Here is a 22,091-nt window from a genome sequence, read left to right as displayed (position 1 = left end):
TTTGTTGCTGAAATGTATGGAGGTCAAAAATGACATCGATTAATTTTAACATTCCACTTTTTAGTTACACACAACCTTAGTCTAAGTATTTTTTTTTTCTCAAGATTATGCCTAAAAAATGTGTTTTTTAAATCTAGTAGTATGTTTTATAACAGACTCACCTGACACACTTCAATTCATTTGTATTTGTATAGCGCTTTTAACATTGGACATTGTCTCAAAGCAGCTTTACAGATATAAAGCGTTAGAAAGTTGAAGAAAAAGTATATAAGTTTAGTGCCTATAAGTTTGTTCTTGTATCATTTTAAGTTTATTCCTTATGGGTGAGCGAGTGGCGACTGTGGAAAGGATAAAAACTCCCTGAGATGGTATGAGGAAGAAACCTTGATAGGAACTATTGCAGCAGACTGTTGATATCAATTCCAGTCAAAATCCATCCTCAAAGTTCTTGAGTTGCTAAGTAACTCCATCCAGAGGTAGGGTATTAGGATAATTCACTGCTAGTTTACTGGGCAAATCTGATTTCCAAAAAAACTCTCTCATTCAGACATGCTATAAAAATGGTTTCTTCATGCTAAGGGAGGATTTTTCATTGGAAAGAAATTGAAACATCTGGGCTTTTATATATTTGTTAGGTCGAAGGAAATCTTCATACCGTTACATTACCAAGATTGTTGCATAGAAACAAAAGGAACATGCACGTGTCTCTCAAAAACCATAAAAGACTTGATGTTTCCATACTTTCGTAGATATTTCCTGATTTTACAGGATGTTGAATTTTTTGTACTTTGGCAAACCCTGGATTGTTAATGTTTGTCCTCTTCCTTTGTTTCGTATGCAGTTTGTTTGCAATTCTTTGCTTATTGTTTAGTCTCTTATTGTGTCATTGCTATCATATTTATTTTTTTAAGTGTCTGACGTTTGAACTGCACATGAATTTTGTGTAACAGCACATGCAAAACCCTTTTCATATTTATATTGAACATGAAGTCAGTTGTACTCAACATATCTGTTTGCTTCACACACACATTAATAGAACTCATTATTTGGCAGTTTATAGGTCGTGAGATGATTTATAATGTTCTATCTAGATCAGAGGTCACCAACATGGTGCCCACGGGCACCAGGTAGCCCGCAAAGGACCACATGAGTCGCCCACGGACCTTTTCTAAAAATAGCTGTTTCATACCTTGTTAAATCATTGTTGATATTTATTGTGAGAAATCATTAACATGATCAGTGTCTTCACATAGATGAATATCATTAATTATTAATAATAACATATAATCAAAGGTAAATTAAACAAATTTGTTATTTCAGAAGTGTGTATCAAACTGGTAGCCCTTCACATTAATCGGTACCCAAGAAGTAGCTCTCAGTTTCAATAAGGTTGGTGACCCCTGATCTAGATGCACCCTTTAAACTGGTGAATTTTATACCCTGGTCTGTTGTAATATTATCATTATAATAATATAATTCTATTAAGGCACCTGTGTTTGGGGTTGAAAATCTCCTAGTGAAGCAAAAAAAAAAGCTTGTCATACGCTTACAATGCAACATGACAGTCCTAGGGTTGTGTGTCCTGTTCCCATTTGCCCCTGTGCCAAAAGAGAGACTGCAAACGCAGCCAAATTCGCGACTTTCCAACAGGACAATGGCCGACTAGCATATGGTTCACTCCCCTATTGTTCGAGAAATCAAAAATAAATTTAGTTTTTTTGGTGCCAGCTCTCGCCTTACCAATCTGTCAGCTCTGAGCCACGGACTGCCAGGTGGAACTCGTCCAACAGCACATAGCGTGTGGCGGAGACTGCTAAAATCACAGCAAAGCTGACAACAGTTGCTGTGAGAAAATGTGAGGAAAAATAGTGAGGGGTTTTGTGGAGAGGCAGTTTGTGGTTTTACTGTCCATCTTCGCTTGTCCTAAAGAGCGCTGAACTCTGTTTAGTGGATCGATTTGTTAGCGGCATGGCTGGTATTATAAATAAGGAGGTTTAACCTCGATGTACACGACAGCTGCGGTTTTATTTCACATTGAATGTTGTTCTTGCCTATTTAGGATGCATTACAATCTCCAGGAGGTTTTCTGGTGCAACGGAAAATTCATGTGTAAATACAAATTAGGATAAATATAAATATAAAATATAAAAGAATATCGGAGGTAGGAATTTTCACAGGTAACTATTATTATTTTGATAATTAATCTGATTGGTTAAATGGTTTTAAAAATACAAAATGTGAAATATCTACATTTATTCATTTAATTTAATTTATTTGTACAGCGCTTTTAACAATGGACCATGCCTCCAAGCAGCTTTACAGAGACAAAGCGGTTATAAAAGTATGTATTAGTTTGTTCCTTTAATTGTAAGTTGATCCCCAATGAGTGAACCAGTGGTGACTGTGGAAAGGAAAAACTCCCTGACATGGCATGAGGAAGAAACTTTGAGAGGAACCAGACTCAAAAGGGGAACTTTAGCTGGGTGGCACCACATGTCCATCATTGTTGAAGTGCTTAGTGATAGGCACTTAAATGCAAACTGTGTTCCTGAGCCACTGTAGCAGACTGTTGATATTAATTCCAGTCCAAATATATCGTCAAAGTTCTTGAGTTGCTCAATTGATATTTAGGTTGTTGAGTTGAAACCATCCCCACCAGCACAGAGTGGTCTCTATTTGATAAAAACTCCATCCAGAGGACATCACAATGAACCTGGCAGATATGAAGAAAAGAAAGACATTTATTTGTTTAATATGCCCAAGTAAGAGGTGACATTTAAGATTTTTAGCCTATGAAGAACCTATGTCACACAGATGCCATAACTACAATAGAGTGGTGGTGTTCTGTATAATTCTTTGTCTTCATTCAAAAACATTAGGACTGAATGTGTTTTCTGAGAAGTGGTAGCTAAGTAGTTAAGACGTAGGACTTCTAATCAGATAGTTGAGAGTTCAAATCTCAGCACCACCAAGCTGCCACTGCTGGGCCCTTGAGCAAGACAAGTAATATAATTGTAAGTTAAAGGTTCTCTCACTGTCTGTGTACCTACAGTAAACTCTTTCATTATAAAGGTCTGATGTGCAGGAGAATGGAACAGTAAACTGCATCTATTATTCACAAACATCTCTCATACATCACTACTTTTACTTTTTTATACCTAAATTCATTTAAATCAGAGAAGTAGCAGCTCAGTGGTTAAGATGTTGGACATCTGATTGGAATGTTGTCAGCAAGGTCCTCATTGGCTCAAGTGTAAGTTGCTTTGGATAATTTGCCAAATGCTATAAATGTAAGAAGCATTCACTTTTTTGTTTTTACGCAAGAAGAAACGAAGGTTTATACTAGAGTAATACGAAAGCAAGGGATTAGTACGGTCACTCAAGTACAGGAATTTGGTTTAGCCTACATGAGATTTTTTTGAAAATGGGGGTTACCAACACATTACATTTAAAATTTAAAAACACAGATGAATGCTGGATTCAGCAACCTGCTCTAAAGATTACAAAATGCTATATGAATGCACTAGGATGGAAATCAATCCGATTTGCAGAAGTAAATCCTAGCTCTAATAACAAGCAGCCTCTTTCCCAGAACTAATTCAATCAGGATTGTGGCATTAAGAAAGATAGAGAAAGAGGCTTTTACTTGTCCCATGTATATTACAGCACAGTGAAATGCTTTCTTCACATATCTCAGCTTGTTAGGAAGCTGGGGTCAGAGCGTAGAATTAGCCATGATACAGCACCCTGGAGCTAACAGGGTGAAGGACTTTGCTCAAGGGCCCGACAATAGCAGCTTGGCAGTGCTGGGGTTTGAACTTGGCACTTTTCGATCAGTAACCCAAAACTATTTTCAGTAGCATGTTCATGTCAGATGTACTCTGTATTCTGAATGTTTTAAAAAAAAAAACCTTCTGCTAGGAAGCTGTGCCTGTAATTACATTCTTACACAGGCAGACAAGTACTTACATTTTTGTTTGTTGGACAAATATATTACAAATTTTAAATCAAAAGTGTGATAAAAAAAAAGACTGTAGAAAAGACATTACTCATAATCACACACTCTGGCATGTGATATTTCTCACTCTCTGGTGTTTGTAATGGTTTCTTTCCTTCGGCTTCTCCCATTAGGGGTCGCCACAGCGGATCATCCGCTGCCCTTCCTAACGCAATTCCTTCCCATTTATCCGGGCTTGGGACCGGCACTAAGAGTGGCTGGGGTTGGTTCCCTGACCGGGGATCGAACCCGGGCCGCAGCGGTAAGCGCACCACATCCTAACCACTAGACCACCAGGGGACCTGGTGTTTGTAATGGTTTAATGGTTTGTTGCGTTAGGAAGGGCATCCAGCGTAAAACATGTGCCAAATCAAATATGCGGAATTTGATGTGAATGAGAATTCACATCAAATGAGAATTTCAAATGAGAATTTCATACCGGATCGGTCGAGGCCCGGGTTAACAACGACCGCCACAGGTATCGTTAGCCGACAGGGTACCGGTGGAAATTGGGCTACTGTTGGCCGAAGGAGGAGAAGGAGAGGAGGAAGGCGTCTACAGAGACGGCAGGAAAAGGAGCAGTGTAGGAGAGTAGAGGTTCGGTTGGTACTTTAAATGTTGGTACTATGACGGGTAAAGGGAGAGAGATAGCTGATATGATGGAGAGGAGAAAGGTAGATGTGTTGTGTGTTCAGGAGACCAAGTGGAACGGGAGTAAGGCCAGGAACATTGGAGGTGGGTTTAAACTGTTTTATCATGGTGTGGATGGGAAGAGAAATGGTGTAGGGGTGATTCTGAAGGAAGCGTACAGTAAGAGTGTAGTGGAGGTGAAGAGAGTTTCTGATAGGGTGATGATCGTGAAGGTGGAAGTTGAAGGGATGATGATAAATGTCATCAGTGCCTATGCTCCACAAGTTGGCTGTGAGATGGAGGAGAAGGAAAGATTCTGGAGTGAATTAGATGAAGTGGTAGATGGTGTACCTAGGAAAGAACGATTGGTGATTGGGGCAGACTTTAATGGGCATGTAGGTGAAGGGAACAGAGGTGATGAGGAGGTGATGGGTAGGTATGGTTTTAAGGAGAGGAATGTGGAAGGGCAGATGGTGGTAGATTTTGCTAAAAGGATGGAAATGGCAGTGGTGAACACGTATTTTAAGAAGAAGGAGGATCATAGGGTGACGTATAAGAGTGGAGGAAGGTGCACACAGGTGGATTATCTTCTGTGTAGGAGATGCAACCTGAAGGAGATTGGAGACTGTAAGGTGTTGGCGGGGGACAGTGTAGCTAGACAGCATCGGATGGTGGTCTGTAGGATGGTTTTGGAGGCGAAGAAGAAGAGGAGGAAAGTAAGGTTTGAAAGAAGAATAAGATGGTGGAAACTGAAGGAGGAAGAGTGTAGTGTGAGGTTCAGGGAAGAGGTCAGACAGGGGCTCGGTGGTGGTGAAGAGGTGCCGGATGATTGGGCAACTACTGCAGGAGTGATGAGGGAGGCAGCTAGAAAAGTACTTGGTGTAACATCTGGAAATAGAAAGCAAGACAAGGAGACGTGGTGGTGGAATGAGGAAGTGCAGGAGAGCATTAGGGGAAAGAGGTTGGCAAAACAGAAGTGGGATCGACAGAGTGATGAGAAAAGCAGGTTAAAAGGGATGTGGCGAAAGCCAAGGAAAAGGCATATGAGGAACTGTATAAGAGGTTGGACACTAAGGAAGGAGAAAAGGATTTATACCGATTGGCCAAGCAGAGGGACCGAGCTGGGAAGGATGTACTGCAAGTTAGAGCAATAAAGGATGGAGAGGGAAATGTGTTGACTAGTGAGGAGAGTGTGTTGAGAAGATGGAGGGAGTATTTTGAGCAGCTGATGAATGAGGAAAATCAGAGAGAGAGAAGGTTGGAGGATGTGGAGTTGGTGAAGCAGGATGTAGATAGGATTAGTAAGGAGGAAGTGAGAGCAGCGATTAAGAGGATGAAGAATGGAAAGTCGGTTGGACCAGATGACATACCGGTAGAAGCGTGGAGATGTTTAGGAGAGATGGCAGTGGAGTTTTTAACCAGATTGTTTAACAGGATTCTGGAAGGGGAGAGGATGCCTGAGGAATGGAGAAGGAGTGTGCTGGTACCGATCTTTAAGCATAAGGGAGATGTGCAGACCTGCAGTAACTACAGGGGAATTAAGTTGATCAGTCACACCATGAAGTTATGGGAAAGAGTAGTGGAAGCCAGGTTGAGAGAAGAGGTGACCATCTGTGAGCAACAGTATGGTTTCATGCCGAGGAAGAGCACCACAGATGCCTTATTTGCTTTAAGGATGTTGATGGAGAAGTATAGAGAAGGACAGAAGGAGCTGCATTGTGTATTTGTGGATTTAGAGAAAGCGTACGACAGGGTGCCGAGAGAGGAGTTGTGGTATTGTATGAGGAAGTCAGGTGTGTCAGAGAAGTATGTGAGGGTGGTGCAGGACATGTATGAGGACAGTGTGACGGCAGTAAAGTGTGCAGTAGGTACGACAGACTGGTTCAGGGTGAAGGTTGGACTGCATCAAGGATCGGCCCTGAGCCCTTTCCTGTTTGCAGTGGTGATGGACAGGTTGACGGACGAGGTCAGACAGGAGTCTCCCTGGACTATGATGTTTGCAGATGATATTGTGATTTGTGGTGAGAGTAGAGAGCAGGTTGAGAAGAGCCTGGAGAGGTGGAGATATGCGCTGGAGAGAAGGGGAATGAAAGTCAGTAGGAGTAAGACAGAGTACATGTGTGTGAATGAGAGGGAGGGCAGTGGAGTGATGCGGTTGCAGGGAGAAGAGGTGGAGAAGGTGGAGGAGTTCAGGTACCTGGGGTCAACAGTGCAAAGTAATGGAGAGTGTGTTAGGGAAGTAAAGAAAAGAGTGCAGGCAGGGTGGAGTGGGTGGAGAAGAGTGATAGCAGGAATGATTTGTGATAGAAGAGTATCTGCAAGAATGAAAGGGAAAGTTTATAGGACTGTGGTGAGACCTGCGATGTTGTATGGATTAGAGACAGTGGCATTGAGTAAAAGACAGGAGGTGGAGCTGGAGGTAGCAGAGCTGAAGATGTTAAGGTTTTCATTGGGAGTGACGAGGATGAACAAGATTAGAAATGAGTTTATTAGAGGGACAGCACATGTAGGATGTTTTGGTGACAAGGTGAGGGAGGCGAGATTGAAATGGTTTGGACATGTGCAGAGAAGGGACATGAATTATATTGGTAGAAAAATGCTGAAGATGGAGCCACCAGGTAGGAGGAAAAGAGGAAGGCCAAGGAGGAGGTTCATGGATGTGGTGAGGGAAGACATGCAGGTAGTTGGTGTAAAAGAGGCAGATATAGAGGACAGGGTGGTATGGAGACGGATGATCCGCTGTGGCGACCCCTAATGGAAGCAGCCGAAAGAAGAAGAAGAAGAAGAATTACACTCATTGTTTCACCCAACCATGGATCGTTCCTTTTTTGAGTGTGGTTCCTCTCAAGGTTTCTTTGTCAGACCATCTAAGTGAGTTTTTCCGTTCCTTGCTTGCTCATTGGAGATAAATACACATAATTCACTTATTAATTTTTTTTTTGATAATTCTTACATTCTGTAAAGCTGCTTTAAAACTGTTTATTGTAAAAAAAAGTGATATAGAAGTAAACCTGAATTAAATTGAAACTTGAATTTAACTAATGAGATTCCACTTTCAAAAGTCAAAGTGTGTTTTACTTTCTTCCAATTTGTGTGTGTTTGTGTGTGTGTGTGTGTGTGTGTGTGTGTGTGTGTGTGTGTGTGTGTGTGTGTGTGTGTGTGTGTGTGTGTGTGTGAGAGAGAGCAAAAGAGAAAGAGAGCAACAGAGTGTAAGAAAGATGCTGAGGTGCTAAGGAGTAGTACGAGTACATCTGTTCCACTGTGTCCTGTTCTCATGCTGACAGATAATCAATAACCTTCACCAAACTGACTTCTATTGACCATAAGTTTTCTTGTCTCTTTTAATCCCCAATGTGGACACACCAACTCAGATGTTTTTCTTTTCTTATCGAAACGCAGCCCCATCTTCTAATTGAAACATCAATTTTCTAGCAAACCACATTAAACATTGTCAGTATAGTATTTTCTTTCTATTGAAACTGGTTTTGGTCTTTGTACAATAGAAAAAGCCAGAAACCTCTTTTCCATTTGGATGTATAAAAGTTTTACTTTCAGACAGGATGAAGTCACGTATACATATACAGTTGAAATCGTAAGTTTACAGACACATTGCAGAATCTGCAATTGAAGGATTATAGCTATATACAGTACTGCATTGTGTTCCCGATTCCAAATTGCAAAATTCTGCATTCAATACGCAAGACACAATAATAACTACATCTACATAAACTGATCAGTTTAACAGTTTACACACACTTGATTGTTAATACGGTGTGCTGTAAACAGGTTATTGATCTACAACTGCTTTTATGTTCTGTGATAGTTGTTCATGAGTCCCCTGGTTGTCCTGGGCAGATTTCTTTAGAATTTCAAGATTCAAGGTTTTAAGATTTTTTATTTCTAACAAACAGAGTTATATGCAGAATACAACTTGCAATATAAATGTGTGCATTAGACATAAGGGACTTTAAATATAAGAGAATATAAGAGAGAAGTAAGAAAAGAGAAAATAAAATATATTAGAAAATTATAAAGTGGTAATTAAAAGTTGAAAATATAATGTAATGAGGTATAACAATAACGAAAAAGAAATATGTCATCAACGTGTCATCAATGAAGGCGAGTGAACGGCATCAGATCAACCAATAATCAACCAGTTATCTAAAACAGGTCAAATGTGAATCTCATGAACCTTTAATTGGCAACAGAGCGAAACACAGAATTACAATTTCTGAAAATGGATGAACAACCAAGAAACGAACGGACGTTAATAAAGTACATCTCAAAAATGTAATTAAATAAGTAAAATTGTGCTGCTAAAAATTCATAAGTACCAAACAGAAGAAATTCAACTTTGTGCGTTTTCAATCGTTATAATCCAAACCGTAATTTATATCAAGAAATCCTGAAATTGTGCAGCGTCATACTGACAACATGCCTAAACGATCTTGTGAACAATGACAAAGGGATTTTTCATTCTGATGGGAATGAGACGTTTTATGACACAAATATTGATGATTCGAGATGATTCGAGAGGTGATTCGAGAAAAGCTCCAAAGCGACTTAGAAAAACTCTAATGTCAACAGTCTACTACAGTGGCTCAGGAGCACAGGGTGCATTTAATATCCTATCACTGAACCCCTCAACAATGATAAACTGTAATGAATGGTCATTTGGTGCCACCTATATGAGGATGGGCTCCCTTTTAACTTTGGTTCCTCTCAAATTTTCTTTCTAATGCCATGAGTTTTTTTCCAAATTCGCTGCCTGATTCTTTTATACATTCTTTTATTACCGCTTGATCTATTTAAAGCTGCTTTAAGACAATGTCCATTGTTAAAAGTGCTATGAAATGAAAAATGTTTTGAATTGAAAAATGACCTATATGTCTAGCTATGCATCATCCATGCTAATGTCAGTAGCATTATTTTACTCTTTTAACAGTGAAAGAATTCTTCCATGAAGTTTGGTCTGTAGTGAAGTGGAAGAGAAGATGTACACTTGCTTATTTTGATTTAGAAGGTCAGAAATTCAAATTTCACCACTGCCAAACTGCAGAGCCCTTGAGGAAGGGCCATAACTCAGGGGATAAATGAGATAATAGTAAGTTGGGCAGAGAAAGATGTTTGCAAGATGCAGTAAAATTGAGGGGAAACTTTTTTCACTTGCGACCAGAGGCGATAGAAATGCGATAAACACCATTTCTAAGGCTTACTGAGAATTTATTTTGCACTGCATCTGTGTACGTACTTCTGTAAAAAGGGTCTGTTAAAGGCCTTTTACTCAAGTATTAATTATATTTTGCCTGTTTGTATTTTAGCACAGAAAACGTCCTGTCGGCAGGCATTAAATCCTCGTGCACATACTGTCGATAATGGCCCTCGACGATTTTATTATCATTTTCTGTGCTATACAGTAAGGCTGTATGTTTGCACTTTAAAGAAAAATGAGACTATTTTGCCAGCCGTTTCTTTGCATCTCTTGTTTGTCCCTGCACAGCCTCGCTTTGATTGCGGTAAAAAGTTTTCTCATATATCCGAGTTCATTTTATTATTTATCTGGCCGGTGCTTTTATCTAGAGTGTCTCACGCTCTGTTCGATTGCCGTTGCTTTATTTTGATCAAGGCCATCCAGGGTAATGCAAAAGGGCTTTTAGCTCAGTTCTGAGTAATGAGAAGCGGGTATGACGATGTTTCATGTTTTGTCATGCAACATGCCCTAGAGTAACCTGCAGTGGTGGACAGCAAAGAAGTAAATGTAATTCGTTCTTATACTTAAGCAGCTTTTTCATGTATATGTACTTTACTGAAGTATTTTCATTTGGGGAGAGTTTTACTTCACTACATTTAAGTCAATTATCTTATTTTTTACTACATTTTGTGAAATTAGTCGTCCTATATTTATGAGTGGATAAAAACTTTACTTGTCAAGCACTCAGCAAACCACCAATCAGGGTCGAGCTCACGCTCTGTTTTGATCGCCGCTTGGTGGTATCTGCTTAGCAGGAACTTACAATTCAGCATCAGTTCAACATCAAGTAGAACATTTAGAGAGGAATAAATGATAAAAGAAACTCCTGACTCGAACTCGCCACAACACAACAGCACAATTTTTTTTTTATAGTTGAAAACAAGGTTTTGAGCTCATGAAAATTATAATAGAAATCAATCAGTGTTCGACCCATTAATCTCATTCTTTTAATAGATTGTTATGCTGAGATTCTTTTCACATAAACTGAGTTGATTAAGTAAAGGGTTTTGTGACAAAAATGATAGTTGGAACATTATAGCCGTAATAAATCACTATACTTTGGATACCGTATTTTTCGGACTATAAGCTGCTACTTTTTTTCCACGTTTTGAACCCCGCGGCTTAAACAACAAAGCGGCTAATTTAAGAATTTTTCCTGGGTTTTTCCCGGTTTCACAAACTTCAAGCCAAATAATTGAGCCCCATAACATTAGACCAATAAAATTTCCGAACGGAAACGAAAAAACACACCTCACCTGTGTTCTGAGCTGCACGGCAAAAAACTTCCACCGGTGGTGATTTTTAAACGCACGACGATGCCAAAAGATAAACTTCTGAGAGAAATAGTTGTGAAAGGAAGGAGGAAGACAGTGAACAATGACTTTCTTGGTGGCTACTGTTTAGATACAAGCCGTTGTAACGCGTTGAGTCTGGGTGAAGGGAGAGCTCGCTAACTCCAGTTGCAACAGAAATCATATAAGCACAGACAGGTTTCCAAAACTCGTGCTTTTTAATTTTTCTTGGCAACAGCGTTACGGGTTAGTCAAAGAAACTTAGAAATGAGCATCAGAAAATAATAAGGACATATTCCTCGGTCTTGCACACATGCAGTAATACTGGAAAAATGTGGCGGCAGGATATTCCCAAAATGCTGCCACAACATATTTCACCCGTTACACTGTCTTTCGTTAAAGCCTGTGTAAAGTTAATTCGTTTCAGTGTAGACAGGCTTATAGACAGGTGCGGCTTATTTATGTTCAAAATAAAAATCTTTGTCAAATTCAGTGGGTGTGGTTTATATATAGTGCAATTTATAGTCCGGAAATTACGGTACTTGAGTACATTTAAAGGCAAATACTTTTGTACTTTTACTCAAGTGAAAAAATAAAGGGGCACTTTTACTTTTACTGGAGTTAGATTTTATAGAGTGTATCTTTACTTAAACTGAAGTACATGGTTTGTGTACTTTATCCACCACTGGTAATCTGTACGGTCTGGTAACGCTAAATAAATCTGTTATTAAATTTTCTCCACCCTTAATAGAATTTACATGCGGTCCTTAATCCTTAGTTTAACATATGATGATGTCAACATGGTGGCTCACACAGTACACAATTATGTCTTCTCTAATGCATACTTCTACAGATGCCTGTTAATGATGTTCTATAGATGTGATCGAGATGCTCTTGTTGAAAAATTGCTGACTTTACAGTGTTTTGTAGAAGGGAGCGGAATGCTGACCATAATTAACGTTGCTTTCCTTTTTCTGTATTTCTTCCAGACGACTGATTGTTAAGTACCGTACATCAATTTTGTGCATGCAGAGTTGCCAAATGGCAGGCACTAGATTCATTAATATTTTTAGATTTTTCTCTTCGGTACTGACAATCAAAAAGAATATTGCTTTTTAGCTGCATGGTATGTCATCCTGCAGGATCATGTGCAAAAAGGAATCATTCTTGTATAAGAGGCTGGTATATAACGGGATAATCAAAAAGCACGTACGAGTCCACAAACTTTAATACACAATACAGACAAAAGTATGTGGACTGCTGACTTAAGGCTGAAACGATTCCTCAAGTAACCTCAGTAATTAGAATACAAAAATGCATCGAGGCAATTTTTTTGCTTCGATGCTTTGTTTTGTTTATTTAACTACACACGGGGCACTGTGTTTCCCCACGGACCAATGTTACTGACGCACCACCTGGTAAATCTGTGGAGTATTCTGGACAGGTACACACAGAACTCGCTGCAAAATGAAAAATGGAGGAACGGGGAAAAAATTGATGCCAATTTTAGAGATCTGTCCTACTTTCTCTTGTATATTTAGTATTGTTCTTTAGTGAAGAAAAAGTACTTCTTAATAGATTACTCGATTAATCGATGGGATAGCTGCAGCCCTACTCCTGACCATAAGATTGGTAAGTGAGTTTTGGACATTCAATTCCAAATAGTCCATATTTGCAGTTATAATATCCTCCACACTTCTGAGAAGATGTTCCACTGGATTTTGGAGTGTAATTGTGGAGATTTGTGCCACCAGAGTGTTGGTGAGGTAAAGAGGTCTGGGGTGCAGTCAGCATTTAAATTCATGCCAAAAAGCCTTTGAGCTCTATAGCAGTAGATCTTCCATTCCAACCTATGTAAAGCAAATCTTCATGGAGCTGGTTTTGTGCACATGCTGGAACAGGTTTGGGTCTGTAACTTTGTGCTAACAGCTTGGGAAAAAAAAATTTATGGCTGGAAAATTCCCAATACTTTGGTGTCCCAATACTTTTCTCCATGCATATTTTTCCGACGTGTATTTTTCAGCTGTTTTAGAGTGGCTACTACTGGTGTTTTCGAGTTTCAACCTCAGCTGGTGGAAATGAGTTTATTAGAGGGACAACCCATGTAGGACGTTTTGGTGACAAGGTGAGGGAGGCGAGATTGAGATGGTTTGGACATGTGCAGAGGAGGGACATGGGGTATATCAGTAGGAGAATGCTGAGGATGGAGCCACCAGGTAGGTGGAAAAGAGGAAGACCAAGGAGGAGGTTTATGGATGTGGTGAGGGAAGACATGCGGGTAGTTGGTGTGAAAGAGGCAGATGTAGAGGACATGAGGCATGAAGACGGATGATCCGCTGTGGCGCCCCCTAATGGGAGAAGCCGAAAGAAGAAGAAGAAGAAGAAGAACCTCGGCTGGTGGAAACGCTGAACTTTAGGAACGGTTTAATCATCTTGGTCCGAGGATTGAGAAGTGTCATCGCGTGTCTCCGTGGGAGGCAGACGCAGAGCTGGACTGCCAGACTGATTAAGAATCTCTTCCATGTCATTACTTCACTCTCCCCAGGTTCTCCCTGCAGCTGCTTTTTTTTATTAAACAAACTGAAAAGGACACCAACTCTCCTTCCACTTTGTTCTTTTCCTCTTTCCAGCTGGTTCTTTCTCATTTTGGAGAACTCTGTTATATAACATCTCTAATATAATCATATGTGGTTTTGGCAGCTGTTAGTATGAAGAGCTGCAACATGAAGGACACTTACGAACAGGATGTCGGAAAAATACGGCGCATTGCATCATTTCAGCGTTACTTCTTCAACACTAGGTCTCTTCTCAGTGTAATTCATGCAAATAGCACAAAGGATGTAAAAGGAAACGAGTATAATTCATGTAATGCTACTCATGAAATGCGACACAATGACACACTGTTAATATTTCCTCTAATGGAAAGTGCCATGATAGGATTGGAAGAACAGATGATTTAAGATGCCAGCTTATGTAATGTCCTCAGTAAGGAAAAGAAGAGGGATATTTGCGTATATTTAGTGGTATTTTTTGGATTCGAAAGTTGCTTTGGCGTACTAACATAGCAAATTTTATTCCAGCAGTGGTGAATGATGTTATTCCTGTACTTGAGTAAACGCAGAAGAGCTGTTATTTTTTACATATACATGGCAACACAATGAAATTCTTTCTTGTCATGTCCTAGTGATTTTAGGAAGTTGGGTTGGGAGCACAGGGTCAGCCATGATACAGCAGAGGTGAAAAGAGTAGTAAAATATTCTACCCAAGTAAAAGTGCTGTTGCTTTAATGAAATTTTACTTAAGTACAAGTAAAGATACAGGTCTACATATCTACTCAAATAAATGTAAAAATCTCATTTAACATTTACTCAGAGTAAAATATACCGAGTTTTTTACCTTTTTTTAAGAGCAGGGGGGATGGAGTGGGGGATTCTAGTGTAGTTAAGAAAACGACAAGAAGATATAAATCTAAAACAAGTTATTATAAATTAATAAATATTATAAATGAAAGTGCAAAAACAACAAAACAATGACATTAAATTTAAAAACACTACAGTCCATGACTTAAGTCTAAAGTGAGTTATGCATTGTTGCAGCCAAGAAAAAAAGTTGGCACTCTTGGGCCCCTGAGCAAGGCCCTTAACCCTCTGTGCTCCAGGGGCGCAATATTATGGCTAACCCCAGCTTACGAGCAAGCTGGTATATGCAAAGAAGGAAATTTGGTGTGGTGTAGGCTATTCTGTAAAAGTAAACAATAAACTACTTAATTACAGTAACGTTTCTGGGAAGATTGTGGAGATTTGTGCTCATTCCACCACAAGGGTGTTAGTAAAATTAGACACTGAAGTTCAGTAGGTGAGGAGGCCTGGGGTGTAGCCAGCATTCACATTCACCCCAAAGGTTTTCAGGTTTTTTCATACTGAAACAGGTTTGGGTCTCAAGTGAAGGGAAAATTTCAAGACCCCTCCATGATTTCTAAGTGGGAGAACTAGCAAAATAGCAAGGTGTTCAAATGCTTATTTTCCTCACTGTATTTGTGTGCACGTTATTTTCACTTACATTAGACAGAGTTTTTATCAATTATGTAAAAAATCTATGTTGGTATCTAATATATTACAGGTGTCTAATTAGAGTGATTCAGATTGCCTTTATAATGTTAGACTTTTCTCCAATGGTCATCAAGCACAAAAATCAACTGTTGACACCACCTCCATAACAAGCTGTTTGTAAGTGTGTTCTGAGGGAAAAATAACATTAAATGCAGCTCTTGAATTTCAATTGCAACTACAGTTGAAATCATGTTTTGTGCTCATAAAACCATCAACATGCTTGGTTGGAAATAAAGGGGGAATAAATGTAAGGAAATATTTTGTATTTTTCTTGCATTGAGGCTGTTTCGTGGCTCGTACTTCGGAGACTGTTGCGTAAATTGATGGCATATGAACTCTATTCCATGGGATTGCTTTTACAGAGAGGTTCTCATTAGCCATAGACAAAGAGTTTATATTGAGAACTGAAAAATGACTGAAAGACTCTAAATTAATCAAAATCTAAATCTAAATAGATTGACTGCCTCAGCTTCAGGTCTGACAATACTATAGAAATAAAACTTAGATAGATTTTTAGAGTAGTCAATGTGCAGCTTGTATAGCAGTACAGATATACTGTCTTCTGAAAATAGCAGCACTCATTCGTCTGTTTTTTAAAGCAGCTTCTGCACCTGAGGCACAGCACGAGGACTCAGCTTCTTTAATGGACCCTTTCGAGGTCTGTTCCAAATGGAACCTGTCTTAGAAATCCTCTGTATGACCCTGACCACTGTACTGTAACTCAGTTTCAGGGTGTTACAGATCTTCTTATAGCCTCGGTCATCTTTGTGGAGAGCAACAATTCTGATTCTAAAATCCTCATAGAGTCTTTACCATGAGGTGCCATGTTGAACATCCAGTGGTCAGTATGAGAGAATTGTTCTCAAAGCACCAAATTTGAACTGCTCTAATACTAAAATTTGTATGGTCCTGACAAGCAGACAAAACATGAACATGATGAATAGAACATGTTGCATACATATATACATATGTACATACGTATACATGACTTATGTGCCCTATACATATGGGTTTATATTATAAGTATGTGTCCTGTACATATGAATTTATATAATAAGCTCTAAAAATGTGCTCTGTTCTGACACTGTGTGTGGGAGGTTTTGTGTCTGTGTGTGTGTGTGTGTGTGTGTGTGTGTGTGTGTGTGTGTGTGTGTGTGTGTGTGTGTGTGTGTGTGTGCGCGTCCTCAGTCAGGGCAGACAGGCTGGCTTCATTAGCGCTCTGTCAAGGCTGGGACAGGTTCATATTCTATCTCTCGGTTCTGCTCAATAGGTGCTGCAGCCCGGGTGCTGATCCTCATCACTTACACATTTCCAGCACCTGAATGTCCTCAGGTTACTTTCACATGAACACAATGCATTTAAATTGCTTTTCCTCTTAACTGCATAGAACTGTGCTTTGACCCGGGCCACAGGCGCCCACCAGACGATTATTACACGCTTTAAAATCCCCTGCCTTATATAACACGTGTTTAATCATGTGGGGAGATTTCCTGTGTCATCACCTTCCCGCATGTTTGCAGAGTTTCACTGGAATTAAATGTCAGCCTGCCATGAGATGATGAACACGGCCGACTTAATGCTGTCATTGCCATATATATATATATATATATATATATATATATATATATATATATATATATATATATATATATATATATATAAAATCAGAATGTATTGGTGTATATACAGTGCATCTGGCTATTTTTCATGATACAGCACAAGTACATGAATATAAACTCTTTCTCTCTTCACTGGTTATCAGACTGTGAATCGTGTCCTTGGGAGAATTCAATAGATCATACAGCATACTTCAGGGCTTTCATTTGTCATTGAGCGATTGAGCAATCAAACAAATGTGCTGTATGCAAGAAATAAGGACCTGCACTCAGGACTGATGTACAAAAACAAAAAAAACCCTGATGTACTGTGATGTACAAACTGATTTGCTAACAGGGTCTTTGGGGGATTGCGTTTTTCCCATGAGTAAAATCAGTCATCTGTTTTGCTTATGCTTCTTAATGAATCTGCAGTTTCTATCTAAAGCTGGAGAAAAACAGGATGCACCGAGTAGGTCAATACGAAATGATTTCCTGCAGTCCAGAAGTCACTCTGAGAACATTATGTGCGAATGTTAATACGATAGAAGGGCAAGTATTAAACTGGATACAATAGATACAATACAAACCTTTTTTATTATGTTTTTTCTACAGGATGATGTCCCAGTTTCCCAGCATAGTGATTTCTGAGTGAATGAATGGCTTTCACTGTATTACTATTACTTTCCAACTATATATTCGCTGTACATTTGGACTTATAGTGCCAATAAAAAATTTGCTTTTATATTCTCCGTATATCGGTTTCACGATGTCTCAGGAATTATCTGTCGCATAATTTTTCCATTTCAGTTTCATTTCAGGGAGAAATTTCTTTTCAGGGGCTTCACATTTACCATGCCTATTGGAAGCAATTATCACATGCAAACACCTTGTTCAAATATTCAGACTTCCTCTTCTCTGGAAAAACACATTTTGCCACACACTATTTATCCCATTAAAAACTAAAATTACTCCTCTTATGTGAGATCTAAATAAAGCAAAGCCTCAGGGGTATATAAAAAAAAACAAAAAAAAAAAACAGAGTTAAAGGATATGAATTTTGAGACACCTGTCAAGCTGTGTCTTAAAGTGTGTTTGCAATAGGAAACTTTTAATGCCTAAAGGATGTATGAGGTGGTATCAGAAAGTTTCGAGACTCTGTTTACAAGAAAGTACTTTATTTATCTGCACACCATCACCTTCAAAATAGTCCCACAGCAGTACAGCTCTCCCAGCGTTCCTGTCGCTTCAGGAATATGTCCTGGAAGTCTTCTTTTTGAAGCGTGATAATGCATGCGGTTAGAATAGCATCAGTTGCACAGTGTACACAGGACGATGTCTTTTGACACACTGACTCATGAAGGTCGGTGCTCCCTGTGACGGTGCGTGCAGCCTTGTGCTGCCATCTGTTGGTGTGCTACAAAACTAGTCTCAAAATCTTTTGATACCACCTCAAATTAAAATAATAATCACTGGAAACTAAGAAACTTGCATATGACTAAGCCATTACCCAGAATTTTTCTTTCCCTTGAACTTGAGGAATTCCCCAAAGAAGAAAAACCATCACTGTTGCTTTCATACACAGATTCTTAACCACTGAGCCGCCACTGGTTAATTAGCAGTTAATGTCTTTCCCAAGGACCGAACCATAGCAGTGTGGCAGTTTTTTTGGTCGCTAATTCCGAACTTTAACCTTTCAGCTAGCCTTATCCGTGTAATGTCTGAAAGAAGCTAATTACATTTCCACTTTCCTCCTCTGCCCCACTGTTTAGATAACAGAAAAGAAGATCGGAGAATATGTCTTTAGGGCCCAATTACCGTTACCACACTTTTCAAACTGAAGGGATTTTTAGCCAATTATAAAAGACGACTCCAGCGTTTATTCTGTGTCAAGAAGGTTCTTAATGTGTCAAATGGTTCCTGCTCTACCAGAATAAGGTGTCAAAGCATATTGAAATAAAACTCGTTTTTTATTTGAGCATTTTCTCCACTCCAGTGGTAGATTGGGTCTCTGGTGGGCACGTTGAGATCTACGCTTTTGTTTATCTACGAGATTGTCACAGTAATTGACCTGCTGTTGCGTCCTAATTAATTAAGGATTTATGTTTAGCACTAGGTTACAGTTAAAGTGCTACGTAGCAGCAAGTTTTCAGCAGCAAATTGTGGCAAATCAGTGTTTCGATTGTAAGTTTGTGAGTGTTTCATATAATCAATTGAGCTTTTTTTTTATGTTAAAGAGGATCTTTAGGATTAGATCATGACAATACACATCAATTATTATATCTGAAAGTAAATAATAACACTGATGTCTAAAAAAAAATAATATTGCCAGAACTAGGAGCAAAATTTAGCTATATGCTCAAAACTACTTGTTCAACCTCCACATCATGTAGTCACTTGTTCAAATAATAAAAGCAATTTCTTGTTGCTTTGATCAAATTGCAAAAGCTTTCGTACATTCATTTGATCGATTGTGTACAAGTGTCTGCTGTTTCCTACAGTATCAGTTGTTTACGTTCATGTTGATTAAAATATATAATACTGGTTTCACCTGAATAGTTTTAACCCCCAAAACATCTCAGCAGCAGTTCATTGTAAGTCAGCGAATGTAAAATTGTTAAAGCAGTCGTCAGAATCTGTCATCTAACATTTCTGTTACACTTTTATTAGTAAATGTGATGAACTGATGAATTGTGCAGATGAATCTTGAACGTCACTAATGAAGGCGAGTGAACGACATCAGAACCAATCATCAACCAGTTCTCTAAAACAGGTCAAAGGTGAATCTGGTGAAGCTTCAGTTGGAGAGTGAATACAGACAAAACACAGAATTATACATTCTGAAAATGGATGAACAACTAAGAAACAAACGAACACCAGTACAGTACAGTAAAAGTGTGAATCCTGTCCGTCTCCTGCAGTCAATATCAAATACGCAACCAAATAAATGAATTTGTGCTGAAATTCATAGATGCCAAATAGATGGAAGTCAAATTTTGTGCATTTTCAGTCGCTGTGATCCAAAACATAGTTTATATCAAGAAACACTGTAACTGTGCAGCATCACACTGAAAACATGGATAAACATTTTGATGATTTTGTTAGTGAACAATGACAAAGTGACTTTTCATTTTGATGGGAATGAGATGTTCATCACACACATACTTACTTTTGAGAGATGAACTGAGGATTTTGAGAAAAGTACAAGCTTATGCAAGAAATTCAATGTATTGTGCTGTTTGTAGAAACAGTTTTGAGAAATGCACTTACAGATTTGCAGAAATTAAGGATGATTCGAGAAAAGCTCCAAAGCCACTGAGAAAAACTGTAAACCATGGCTCTTGAAATTGGCGGTACTGCAGGTACCAATTAAAGTTAAATCATAGATAATTCTTTGGTAACAACAGACATTGTTTCAAAGCAGTTAAGGTGAACGATGCGTATTTATCCCTGATGAGCAGCCATGGCGACTGTGGCAAGGAAAAAAAAAATCTATTAAAACTGAATCTGATAGTAAATATATGGAACTGCAAATGCAGGGGCCGATAAAAGTGCAGATGAATTTATTTACACTGTAAAAAAATTAAGCAGTATACAAAATATGTATATACATGAACAGGAAAACCAAAACTTGAGCATGGAGAATAAAGCTGTGGAAACTAGCAACAACCACAGAAGTGAGGAATGGCATGAGGCTAAGGCGATATACAAACAAGTGCTCATTAACTGTAAATGTGAATTAGGTGAGGAAATCATGTCAGGGTGCAGTGGCTGATGGGAAAGTAGACTCTCAGTCGGTCACAGTGATATTGACCAGTTGTAAGTTATGATAGCGCTTTTCTCTGAGATTGAGGCAATACCCTGTGATACAGCAGGAGCAGCAGTTTTCACTTGTGTCAGCCTTCACCATCCAAGTTACCAGCTGCTACATGTCATAATGTCTCGTATGTGAGATTTGGACCAACAAAAAACTCAATGATTTGTCTGGTTTTGTTTCAGGAGAGGAGAATTTACTGGCGATCCTCAAGAGACGATGGTGGAAGTACATGATCCTCGGTGTGATCGATATCGAAGCCAACTACCTGGTTATTAAAGCTTACCAATACACCACACTTACCAGTGTACAGGTCAGTCTTCATTTCTATACAGATTTTTAAATGTGTGTATAGATATATATATATGCGTTCTTTTTGGAATAAACTGAAAGGCTGGAAATTTCCTTAAAAACTGTAAAAAAGATTCTAACAGGGTCGACTGTTTTGCTTATGCTTTATGCTAATGCTCTACAGTTAAAATATAAAGTATACAATATATACAAGTGATTTTATTACAGTTTATAATATAAAACGATGTCCCAGGTCCAAGGCATATTGAATTAAAACACTAAAATAAATGGACTTGTACGAAGTGAACCATAAAATGAATGGATAGAATATACAGAAATCCCTCGCCACATCACGGTTCAGCTTTCACGGTCTCACTGTAACCCGGGTTTTTACATGGAACATCTCTAATTTTGTTTTTGCGGATTTTCCGCCGTATCACGGGATTTTGCTGTATATAGGTAGTATGGTTAAGAGTTATTTTGATTATTTTTTTGTGCTAAAATAAGCATTTTCTAGCCTAAACAATTCAGCTTTCAGAAGAGCTGTAATGCTCTACTTGGGTATGCAGTACATTTATTTCATCGTCATCACCTTCATCATTATTAGTATTGCACTCTTAATTAATTATCATCAAGTTGTATCTTTACTGGTGAGTATCCATATAGGATTTTTCATGGGAAAATGACGTAGGTTTTAGGTTTATATTGAAAGTGTTGAAGAGTGTCGGGACGGTTTGTAAAGCCGTAAGATATACAGGTATACTGTACTGTATATATATTAGGTTGCCACTTCATGGATTTTCACCTAGACGAGGGACAGATAGATCTAAGGTATACAGTATATACAAAGTGATTAGGAGAAATCAGGACCAGTTGAATATAATAAGAGTAAAAGCAGACAGCGGTGATGACAAGACAATAATAATTGAAACACCTGTGCGCTTGTTTCTGTCAAAGCGAATCAATATGGCAGGAATAAAGGTTACTGTCGCAGCATGTACCTCCACACCCATCAGCCCCAGATTTGTATTTCGGTTGTCATAGCAACCATGACAGATAACATGACGGTGACCTTTTAGTCGTGTCATATTGATTCGTTTTTCTGGGGATGT

General features: G+C 38.8%; 1 protein-coding gene across 1 annotated transcript in view; it reads left to right on the top strand.

Moving 5' to 3' along the window:
• The window catches only part of slc35f1 (solute carrier family 35 member F1), a 154,380-nt gene that overhangs the window by 82,290 nt on the left and 49,999 nt on the right, over positions 1-22,091 (top strand). The window contains exon 3 of the mRNA XM_083562535.1: positions 20,874-21,001. Coding sequence (XP_083418661.1) covers positions 20,874-21,001 — 128 coding nt within the window. The remainder of the gene's footprint in view (positions 1-20,873; positions 21,002-22,091) is intronic.

The sequence above is a fragment of the Silurus aristotelis genome (assembly GCF_946808225.1).
Source record: "Silurus aristotelis genome assembly, chromosome: 15".
NCBI classification, from domain to species: Eukaryota; Metazoa; Chordata; class Actinopteri; order Siluriformes; family Siluridae; genus Silurus; species Silurus aristotelis.
Note: the sequence above shows the minus strand (reverse complement) of the source record. Positions and strands in the feature narration are given on the sequence as shown.